General features: G+C 39.4%; 1 protein-coding gene across 1 annotated transcript; it reads right to left on the bottom strand.

Moving 5' to 3' along the window:
* Window positions 1–377: 377 nt before the first annotated feature.
* ZNF475 (zinc finger protein 475) lies at window positions 378–5547 on the bottom strand. The gene is made up of 2 exons (XM_022588999.2): window positions 5367–5547; window positions 378–2165 (listed from the first exon to the last, which is right to left on the bottom strand). Exons 1-2 carry the CDS (start codon window positions 5539–5541, stop codon window positions 2014–2016), a joined length of 327 nt encoding a protein of 108 aa, XP_022444707.2. The 5' UTR covers window positions 5542–5547; the 3' UTR covers window positions 378–2013.
* Between the last annotated feature and the right edge of the window lie 6785 nt (window positions 5548–12332).

Below are 12332 nucleotides of genomic sequence, written 5' to 3'. Positions count from 1 at the left end.
CCCTGGTGGCGCAGTGGTTGAGAGTCCTCCTGCCGATGCAGGGGACATGGGTTCGTGACCCGGTCCAGGAAGATCCCACATGCCGCAGAGCGGCTGGGCCCGTGAGCCATGGCCTCTGAGCCTGTGTGTCCCACGCCTGTGCTCCACAACGGGAGAGGCCACAACAGTGAGAGGCCCGCATAATGCAAATAAATAAATAAATAACACACAATGCAGTTCAAACTTTTGTTTTCACCTCGGTTTATTTAAGATAAACCCAGACCAGCAGCCAAACTGCAAGCATGCTAAAATTCCCATTTGCCTTAGTTACTAAACATTGTACAAAATTGACATTTGCCAGATCATTTATGTTGGAGTTAATCTTATTAATGGTGGTATCTAGCACACAAATGGCAATGGATAAGATTATGGGCTTGGAAGTCCAACAGTCCTGAGTTTGCTTCCTGACTCCAACCCTTAACCCAAGTCCAGTGTGACCTTGAATTTGCTACTTTAGTCTAAGTATTAGTTTCCTCATGTATAAAATAAGTATACTATCTACTTGTAGGGTTGATGTGAGATTTATATAAACTGATATATAGGAAGCACTAGGCATAGTGCCTGACCCACAGTACACTCACTACACATTAGATGCTGTTGTCATTTTTTTTAACAAAAGAAAAGAACAAACCATCAGGTATGAGTCATTAAAGGCTATCCTTTACAAGATGCTAATCTTATTTGGGGATATCTAAAAGACTTTTTAAGAAGTTCATCTCTTGCTTCCTTTGGAACAGGCAGGAAAACCCAAATAATTAGCACCGTTATCCTAAACTAAACTTTTATAACCTGTAGATTATGACCAAATTATTAGGTCAAATAAATTTGCTTGTATAATTTGGACTTAACTGTGCTGTGTAAGGTCATGAATGCAAGGTTTGCAGGAACCTACCTGGTGGATCCAAAATGGCGCTGAAAGTCAGCCATAAAATGAGCAAAGATCTCAAGCAAAACCGCTGGGAGTCCAGGCAAAGCAGCACTGCCCCGGGGGAGCAGAATTTCCCGGGCAGAGCACCTCCCTGGCCCTGGCCTCCTCCCAGGAGTCCCGCCTCTCTGAATACACATTCAAGGACTCAAATCCAGAGCAGCTTCACAACCCATGTACTGTGTGTGGCCCTTGGTTTGGGAGGCACAGGACTTCCAGGCAGGCTTTTAGATCTCCACAATAAAACACCTATAAGCCCCTAGGAGGGCAGAGAGAACTCTTGCTGGACCTCTTCTATAGGAGGAGGGAGGTTGCTTCCACCCATGTGATGAATCACATCACAGCAATCTCCCAACATATGAGGCAGGCACTGATGCTGAATTTTCCTTGTAGCATTTTTCACTATTAGTAAGGGAGCATGAGTTCTGTGTGCTTCTAGTACTTTAAGTCCTTAGCTCTTCTTTTGTATGTGTCTCCTGTTGAACAATTTTATAGAGAAAAGAAGATTCCTGGTCACTAACTCAATTAAAAACATTTCCCTGGATCAGAAATAGCAGGGAGTGGCACATTATTTCAGAAAGCACAGGGATGGGAGGGAATCCAGTTTTTCTCGGGAACTAAAGAGTTGCCTGAAGTCACCACCCAAAGTCTCTGTTCACTGAATAATAGTCCTAAGTGTGAGGTTCAGAATCTTGTTCAGGAAATCAGACCAGAAGAAAAACAGCAACAACTGGCTCTGAAATTTCCTGGAGATAAAAATGCCAGCTCTGATGAGGGGCGGCCACGTGTAATTCTGCCTGACAACCGTGTGACATGCGAGGCCCTGGCATGCCAAGGCACACACACAGGCAGCTGCACGCTAAAAGCAGTGACACAGTGGTCACACCAGGCCCCCAAAGCACTGAGCTGGGCGTCTTGTGCTCGATGGCCTTTGGTCAATTCCACTTTTCCTTGTTTCCTCTCCTCCCCTCCTTTTCCTCCTCCCCGTCATATCCCAGCTCTTTCCAAAGGATTTAATTCCTGCAACTATTTCGTAGGGGGAAAGAGCTTTACTTGGCGACTTTTGGTTTACAGGATCGTTGGTGAACAATCAGTCTGTCTGGCAGGAAGGTACGCCCACAAATATTACAGGGAACCAACTGGCTCTGGGCACTTGTCCAAGCAGCTTCGTTTAAGGCATCAAGATCATAGAAACCCTTGGCTGAAAAGTTAAAGAAAAACAGAGGAGAAAAAAAGAGAAGAACAAAAAATAAAAGAAAAAGAAAATGGGAAAATGGATCAGTTTTCATTCTGGAGAACCATGCTCTACTTTTTATGGAAAGTATTTTCAGGAAATACCTGTTGACTGAGGCTTTTAAACAAATCGTATTACTTTTGCCAAAAAAAAAAAAGTGCTGCTCGGTCTTTTAAGGGTTGAGAACCGTTAGCTCTGAACTAGAGGTTTTTCAGTCTTCAGATTTTATAAAGGGGAAGACATTGTTTTATGTGTTGTGATATGCATTCTTCACTAATTATTAACATCTTTGCTTACACATTATTATCTTGCAAATATAACTTTTGGCTTTCTTTCAGTTGACTCTAAATATAAGCTTACAAAAGGAAAAGAACATTTATTTGAATTTTCTTCTCCTGTAATCCTTCAGTGGAATGTTTTTAGAGGACATAACTGACAGTTGAGAGTGAATTTAAGATGAATTATATCCTAAAACTTTATCATCTCTTTATGGCCGTAAACTCAGAGATTCTTTAAGTAATTAAAGTGAAGAATGCAAACAGAATAGTTCATCTGATGAAAAAAAAGCGTCCTTAAGGAAACAACAAAGGCAGCTGAGAGATATATAATCTCCATTGGCAGAGTACAGGAAAAAAGGCATATGGGTTTATTTTAGAGAAACAGTGTGGGATTTAACTTTAATAAACCTTATTTAAATAGAATGGCTTTAGTACATTAAATTGACTATGTCTTAGAATTGCCCAAAATAGGCCCCCCAAAATGTAGTCAGGCATGCAAAAATATATCACATAGTTTTAAAAAAATTATTTTCACAGCATATATTTCTTCATTAAAGCCCAGGCAATACCCATATGACTTCTGTCTAGTGGTTCACACAAACATAGCAAACCTTAGATTCTTTAACAAGCTTACTCATGTTCATTTTCTTTTATTTTTTTCTCCGTGGGAAATTAAACTCCAGCACAACAGGACAACCTAGTATTTCTCCCTTGGATAAAGGAAGTGTCACTTTCCATGCAGGATATGAATGTATATATATATATATATATATATATATATATATATATATATATTTTTTTTTTTTTTTTTTTTTTTTTTCGGTACGCGGGCCTCTCACTGTCGTGGCCTCTCCCATTGCAGAGCACAGGCTCCGGACACGCAGGCTCAACGGCCATGGCTCACAGGCCCAGCTGCTTCGCGGCATGTGGGATCTTCCCGGACCGGGGCATGAACCCGTGTCCCCTGCATCGGCAGGCAGACTCTCAACCACTGCGCCACCAGGGAAGCCCTGAATGTATATTTTGAGTGCTTTAAAAGCAGTTTAAAAAGGAATGGCACTGACTTTCTCCTTACTCATATGAGTTTTAATATGGACTCAAAAATTCCAGAGTATTCACTGATTCTCAGTTGAAGATGATTCATCACATTTCTAAAAGTTTTAGGGCTTGTACTTTGGATCTGGAGGAAGGGCTATTTGAATCCTATGACTACAGTAAGTCCACGGGATGGAAATGTTCATGCGAATTCTCTTTGCCTAGAGAGGAAGGGCAACCTCGGAAATAACAAAAGCATGGAGCCAAGAGAACAATTGCAGAAAGTGCAATTATAGGACCTGCCTTTTCCATCTGTAGCCAATAACAGAATGGCGAACACTCCAGGGTTTCCAAACCAGTCATTTCTCTCACCTCTTCTAGAATTGTGATAAGCATGCTCAAGCAGAGAAAGTGATAAAGATCAGAAGTGAAGGAAATAGATTTTTGACACCAAATGAGAACTGATGGGAAGACAGTCTCAAAGAGGTGAACAATTTCTTTGTGAGCAAATGTTCTAATTTCAGTAGATGGATATTTTCATCTTGAGCTCTTTTCCCACCTTTTTCATGCAGAGCCTTCCTTTAGGCAAGGACTGTGAATAGTTGGGTTCTAGCAGCCTTTAGAACTTTATCATGGCAATCTAGATTCCACTCTGTGGGTTGTTAAAAAAAAGTCTCTTTGGGTCACATCTCTCACAAGAGTACTTTGGGCTAACTGATACTAAATGACCTCCAAGATACCTATGGTTACATAAAGAAAATCAATTAATTGAATGATTCTCTTAAAACCAAGAATAGTTTTCCTTTGAGGGGAATCAGGAGATCAACTGAGAAAATGACAATGGCAGATGATGAGCAAGTCTGAGCTTGTATGGCAAACACACTCTCTGAACTACTTCTTTCTCACCCTAAATGAGTAAGTATAAGGCTCTGTAATGCGACCACACATGGCAGTTTGTGAAGCTCCAGTGTCAACCTGTGCAGTGTTTTACAAAGTATTCACTGCAAAATTTTTAAAATCTGGACATTTCATATAGAAGTCTAGATTTCCAGTTTCTTTTGTATTATTGAAAGACACATCACAGTAAATTTAAGGCTAAATTTCTTAAGTGTAACACCAGCTGGAACTGGATAGCAGCTGTCTCCTTTAGAAAGGCAGTGTTGGGCTTCCCTGGTGGCGCAATGGTTGAGAGTCCGCCTGCCGATGCAGGGGACACGGGTTCATGCCCCGGTCTGGGAGGATGCCACATGCTGCGGAGAGGTTGGGCCCGTGAGCCATGGCTGCTGAGCCTGTGCGTCCGGAGCCTGTGCTCCGCAACAGGAGAGGCCACAACAGTGAGAGGTCCGCGTACCGCAAAAAAAAAAAAGGCAGTGCTCTCCCACTCATAGTCTCCACCTTCCCTTTTTCCACACATGGACAAATTTATTCAATTGTGTATCCTGACTAGCAGACCCTATAAGAATTTCACTTTTGTACCCCCGCTCTTTGAACACTAAAACACATTCATATTTGAAAACATGTTTCCAGATGTCCCCAAAGGTTTTTTAAGCTACAAAGTTTTAAAGATTTGTGTTTGATAATATATGAAAGCAACTTTTGGGAAATATAGCAAATACCAGTGAGTCCCTCTCCTTGTACAGTTTGCCAGGATATAGTATCTTTATGTCTCAGCATCTGAAGACAACACTTTGGTCAGGTATTCTGGAACTGTTTTTTCTATTTGGCTATAGCCAAGACAGTAAATGTTGCTGATTTCAGTTACTTGAACAAGTAATAAAAGAATACCTCTACTCTTTTAAGTTTAGAGGGAAAAGTCTTCCCTTATACACTCAAGTCTTTTTTTCCAAAAACTTACCAGTAATGGTCCTGACTTCTGGCTTTTTCGGTTCTGGTCTCCTTAGCTCTTTAGGCAACAAGTTGTTTTCATTATGCCATTTTTTCAGACATTGTGGCTCATGGATGAAAATTGATTTTGTTCCATATTCACGACCACAAATGTAGCAAACAACTGTTGGTGGATGCCTTATCATTGTTGGCTGCAAGTAATACAAAATATCTGTTAGATAAAGTTCAGGTTTGGAAATTATACTTTTAAATTATAATACATTTAAATTAGCTAGAAAAATCAGTAATTTTTTAAAAGAGTCTAACCATTCTGGTGAATTTAACCTTTTTGGCAGTTAAGAGAATAAACTATACTACCTGGGTGATTGAGGTGGGGGGTAAGGATGTTGGTTTGGGAGGAGGACAGGAAATGAAGAAGAGCTAACCAGAATTTTACATATTGGTACTTTATAAAAGTTATTTTCTCATTGAATAAATAGTGATTGATTGTCTTCTGACTATTCTCCATGCTGGGAGAATACAAAGATACATCAGGTATGAATCATCCTCTCAGTACATCAATATGACTGAGGAATAAAGTAATTAATGTCCTAGCTGGCACAGAGAGAGTTTTTAACAGACACTGTTGTGCCCTCTCGCATTCCTTCATGTATAAAATTTCTGCTGCACCTGCGAGTCTCGGCCTTTTTTGATCTCCAGTAGACTCCGCTTATAGGCAGGACAACTAATCAATTACACTTGGGAGTTGGTGGATAAAGACCCAGCTTGCTCACTTAGGCTGTTTCCATACAGTGCTCCAGAAGTCCCCAGTGGGACTGTATCACAGTTACTCATTAACACACTATGTAGACTTCCTTCTTTCCCTGTCTCTCCTCCCACTACTTTTATTGGAGTTCCTGGGATCACCTCCTCCCAGACTACTTGAACTCAAATCCTTTTCTTAACGTTTGTTTCTGGGAGAACCAAATCTAAAGAAGAGTTAAGGATATAACCCTTCTGTCTAGGATATAGAACATTACAAGAAACATTTTTCCCACCTAAACAATGAGAACAAATCAGATAGCCTGCAGAAACATAATTTTTGAGCCTATTAGATACTCAAAGTTGCAAGGTAAACTAATGAACTAAAAGGAGTGCCTCAGTTTGAGGGTGGATCAGCAGAAACAAGAGAACAACTCCCACCCTCCAACTTTACATGAATTAGAAACAACATTTGTCTGCCACAGAGATAAGGGCAGGACAGCTGAGTGTGAGCATACAGGTCCTGTCTATAGAAACTTTCCCACCCACTGGGTCTTGCACCTAGTAACAGAGGGTGACAGTCCAACACTGGAGAGAGTCAGCAGCATTGAGATCAACGCTCACCAATTCAGGAACATAGGGCCTGCCTAAATGTGACGGTAAAGCTGGAGAATTAGGCCATGTGCTAGTCCCAGATAAAAGCAGTGTACTGCTGGGGAGGCTTGGGAGCACTAAGAGGGAACCCCCCTCTGCTGCAGGCATGTAGAGTCCACAGGAGTCTGAAGGTGTAGTAGAAGAACCAGGAGGAGACCTTTGGCTCCAGGCCTTACACTAAGTACAAAGCATGGGCAGTTTACCATGGAGGAATTTAAAGCCTATAATGCATTGAACATAACTAAAAATGACATATCTGAGAAGCTCAGAGAAATCCAAGCACGATAAACAAAAAAACAGAACTAGATATGTACTAGTAAAACTGTTAAGGACCAAAGATAAGCTTGAAAGCTCTCAAACAGATACAATACATACAAGGGAATAAGGAAACGATAAGAATTTCAGGTGACTTCTCATCAGAAAAAAAAAAAAAAATGAAGAACAGGAAACAAGAGAATGACATTTTAAAAATGCTTAAAGGGAAAAATTATCAAGTCATTTCAAAATTCCATAGTCAGTAAGAATACCTTTCAAAAGTGAAGGTGAAATAAAGACTTTTTTTTTTTTTTTTTTTTGGCTGCACCGTGTGGCATGCATGCAGAACTTCCCTGACCAGGGATCCAATCCATGCCCCGTGCAGTGGAAGCACAGAGTCTTAACCACTGGACCACCAGGGAAGTCCTAAAGATGTCTTTATCTAGACAAAAGGTGAAAGAATTTCCTCAGCAGAGTTGATTTACAAGAAATGTTAAAAGACATTATAAATGCTGTAGGAAAATATCAGCTAGAAATCTGGTTCTGCAAGAAGGAATGGAAAAGCACTATAAAATGCAAATAGGTCAATAAATTAAAACACTCTTTTAAAAAAAGTTTCTAATTTTTGTACATATATATGACAAAATCACTTTAGACCATGGGCTCTTTAAAGAAAAATAATAACAAAAGAAAATGGAGTTTATATTCTCTAATGTGTAAAGTTATAGTAAACAAGAGCATAAATTGTAGGGACTAAAAACTGGAAATAGATTGTCATAGAATTCTTATATTTTTCTTGAAGTAATTTTTAAACATAGAATGTGATATGCTAAAGATGCATGTTTTAGTCTCTATAATAACCACTAAAGTATAAAGTCATGCCAAGAGGAATAACTAAAAAGTCAATGAGAAGAGAGAATAATTTTTAAAAATTGATGAGTTAACCATCCCCCAAAGAAATATAGGAAAAGAGGAACAGAGGATTAAAAGAAAAGGCAAGGAGAGGACCTTCAAGATGGTGGAGGAGTATGACGTGGAGATCACCTTCCTCCTCACAAATACATCAAAAATACATCTACATGTGGAATAACTCCTACAGAACACCTACTGAACGCTGGCAGAAGAAATCAGACTTCCCAAAAGGCAAGAAGCTCCCCACGTACATGGCTGTGTGGCTGACAGGGTCTTGGTACTCTGGCCAGGTGTCAGGCCTGAGCCTCTGAGGTGGGGAAGCCAAGTTCAGGACATTGTTCCACCAGAGACCTCCAAGCCCCTTGTAATGTCAATCAGTGAGAGTTCTCCCAGAGATCTCCATCTCAATGCTAAGACCCAGCTTCACTCAATGACCAGCAAGCTCCAGTGCTGGACATCCCATGCCAAACAACTAGCAAGACAGGAACACAACCCAACCCATTAGCAGAGAGGCTGCCTAAAATCATAATAAGTTCACAGACAGCCTAAAACACACCACTGGACGAGGTCTTGCCCACTAGAAAGACAAGATCCAGCCTCATCCACCAGAACACATGCACCAGTCCCCTCCACAAGGAAGCCTACAAAACCCACTGAACCAGCCTTATCCTCTGAGAGCAGACACCAAAAACAACGGGAACTACGAACCTGTAGCATGTGAAAATGAGACCCCGAACACAGTAAGCTAAGCAAAAAGAGAAGACAGAGAAACACAGAGCAGATGAAGGAGCAAGATAAAAACCCACCAGATCTAACAAATTAAGAGGAAATGGGCAGTTTACCTGAAAAAGAATTCAGAGTAATGATAGTAAGGATGAGCCAAAATCTTGGAAATAGAATAGAGAAAATGAACGCTTAACAAGGACCTAGAAGAACTAAAGAGCAAACAAGCAATGATGAACAACACAATAAATGAAATTAAAAATTCTCTAGAAGGAATCAATAGCAGAATAACTGAGGCAGAAGAACGGATAAGTGACCTGGAAGATAAAATAGTGGAAATAACTACAACAGAGCAGAATAAAGAAAAAAGAATGAAAAGAATTGAGGACAGTCTCAGTGACATCTGGGACAACATTAAACACACCAATATGTGAATTATAGGGGTCCCAGAAGGAGAGAAAAAGAAAGGGATGAGAAAATATTTGAAGAGACTATAGTTGAAAACTTCCCTAATATGGGAAAGGAAATAGTCAGTCAAGTCCAGGAAGCACAGAGAGTCCCATCCAGGATAAATCCAAGGAGAAACACACCAAGACACATATTAATCAAGGTATCAAAAATTAAATACAAAGAAAAAATATTAAAAACAGCAAGGGAAAAACAACAAATAACATACAAGGGAATCCCCATAAGGTTAACAGCTGATCTTTCAACAGAAACTCTGCAAGCCAGAAGGGAGTGGCAGGATATATTTAAAGTGATGAAAGGGAAAAATCTACAACCAAGGTGACTCTACCAAGCAAGGATCTCATTCAAATTCAACGGAGAAATTAAAACCTTTACAGAGAAGCAAAAGTTAAGAGAATTCAGCACCACCAAACCAGCTTTACAACAAATGCTAAAGGATCTTCTCTAGGCAGGAAACACAAGAGAAGGAAAAGACCTACAAAAACAAACCCAAAACAATTAAGAAAACGGTAACAGGAACATACATTTGGATAATTACCTTAAGTGCAAATGGATTAAATGCTCCAACCAAAGACATAGACTGGATGAATGGATACAAGAAGAAGACCAGTATATATGCTGTCTACAAGAGACCCACTTCAGACCTAGGGACACATACAGACTGAAAGTGAGGGGATAGAAAAAGATATTCCATGCAAATGGAAATCAAAAGAAAGCTGAAGTAGCAATTCTCATATCACACAAAATAGACTTTAAAATAAAGACTATTACAAGAGACAAAGAAGGACGCTATATAATGATCAAGGGATCAATCCAAGAAGATATAACAATTGTAAATATTTATGCACCCAACATAGGAGCATCTCCATATGTAAGGCAAATGCTAATGGCCATAAAAGGGGAAATCAACAATGACACAATCATAGTAGGGGACTTTTAACACCCCACTTTCACCAATGGACAGATCATCCAAAATGAAAATAAGGAAACACAAGCTTCAAATGATATATTAACAAGATGGGTTTAATTGATAGTTATAGGACATTCCATTCAAAAACAACAGAATACACTTTCTTCTCAAGTTGTCATGGAACATTCTCCAGGATAGATCATACCTTGGGTCACAAATCAAGCCTTGGTAAATTTTTTTTTGTTTTGTGCAGTATGCGGGCCTCTCACTGTTGTGGCCTCTCCCATTGCAGAGCACAGGCTCCAGACGCACAGGCTCAGTGGCCATGGATCATGGGCCTAGCCGCTCCGCGGCATGTGGGATCTTCCTGGACTGGGGCAAAAACCCATGTCCCCTGCATCGGCAGGCGGACTCTCAACCACTGCACCACCAGGGAAGCCCAAGCCTTGGTAAATTTAAGAACACTGAAACTGTAACAAGTATCTTTTCCGACCATAGTGCTATGAGACTAGATATCAATTACAGGAAAAAAAAAACTGTAAAAAATACAAACACATGGAGGCTAACCAATACACTAATAAATAACAATAGATCACTGAAGAAATCAAAGAGGGAATAAAAAATACCTACAAACAAATGACAATGAAAACACAACGGCTCAAAACTTAGGATGGGATGCAGCAAAAGCAGTTCTAAGAGGGAAGTTTATAGTAATACAATCCCACCTCAAGAAACAAGAAACATCTCAAATAAACAACCTAACCTTACACCTAAAGCAATTAGAGAAAGAAGAACAAAAGAACCCCAAAGTTAGCAGAAGGAAAGAAATCATGAAGATCAGATCAGAAATAAATGAAAAAGAAATGAAGGAACGATAGCAAAGATCAATAAAACTAAAAGCTGGTTTTTGAGGACATAAAAAAATATTGATAAACCATTAGCCAGGCTCACTGAGAAAAAAAGGGAAAAGACTTAAATCAATAGAATTAGAAATGAAAAAGGAGAAGCAACAACTGTCAGTGCAGAAATACAAAGGTTCATGAGAGACAACTACAAGCAACTGTATGCCAATAAAATGAAAAACCTGGAAGAAATGGACAAATTCTTAGAAAAGCACAACCTTCCGAGACTGATCCAGGAAGAAATAGAAAATATAAACAGACCAATCACAAGCATTGAAATTGAAACTGTGGTTAAAACTCTTCCAACAAACAAAAGCCCAGGACCAGATGGCTTTACAGGCAACTTCTATCAAACATTTAGAGAAGAGCTAACACCTATCTTTCTCAAATTCTTCCAAAAGTTTGGAGGAACATTCCCAAACTCATTCTACAAGGCCACCTTCACCCTGATACCAAACCAGACAAAGATGTCACAAAAAATGAAAACTACAGGCCAATATCACTGATGAACATAGATGCAAAAATCCTAAAAAAATACTATCAAACAAAATCCAACAGACATTAAAAGGATCATACACCATGATCAAGTGGGGTTTATCCCAGGAATGCAAGGATTCTTCAATATATGCAAATCAATCAGTGTGATACACCATACTGACAAACAGAAGAATAAAAAGTATAAGATCATCTCAATAGATGCAGAAAAAGTGTTCAATAAAATTCAACACCCATTTATGATAAAAACTATCCAGAAAGTAGGCATAGAGGGAACTTACCTCAACATAATAAAGGCCATATATGACAGACCCACAGCCAACATTGTTCTCAATGGTGAAAAACTGAAACCATTTTCCCTGAGATCAGGAAAAAGACAAGGTTACCTACCCTCACCAGTATTATTCAACATAGTTTTGGAACTTTTAGCGAGAGAAATCAGAGAAGAAAAAGAAATAAAAGGAATCAAAATTGGTAAAGAATAAGTAAAGCTGTCACTGTTTGCAGATGACATGATACTATACACAGAGAATCCTGAAGATGCTACCAGAAAACTACTAGAGCTAATCAGTGAATTTGGTAAAGCAACAGGACACAGAATTAATGCACAGAAACCTCTTGCATTCCTATACACTATTTGAAAGAGAAATTAAGGAAACACTCCCATTTACCATTGCAACAAAAAGAATAAAATACCTAGGAAAAAACCTACCTAAGGAGACAAAAGACCTGCATGCAGAAAACTATAAGGCACTGATGAAAGAAATTAGAGATGATACAAACGGATAGATATACCATATTCTTGGATTGGAAGAATCAACATTGTGAAAATGACTCTACTACCCAAAGCAATCTACAGATTCAACACAATCCCTATCAAATTACCAATGGCATTTTTCACAGAACTAGAACAAAA

The sequence above is a fragment of the Delphinapterus leucas genome, chromosome 3, assembly GCF_059928025.1.
Source record: "Delphinapterus leucas isolate spDelLeu-1000000601 "Yukka" chromosome 3, BTC_Dleu_Yukka2, whole genome shotgun sequence".
NCBI classification, from domain to species: domain Eukaryota; kingdom Metazoa; phylum Chordata; class Mammalia; order Artiodactyla; family Monodontidae; genus Delphinapterus; species Delphinapterus leucas.
Note: the sequence above shows the minus strand (reverse complement) of the source record. Positions and strands in the feature narration are given on the sequence as shown.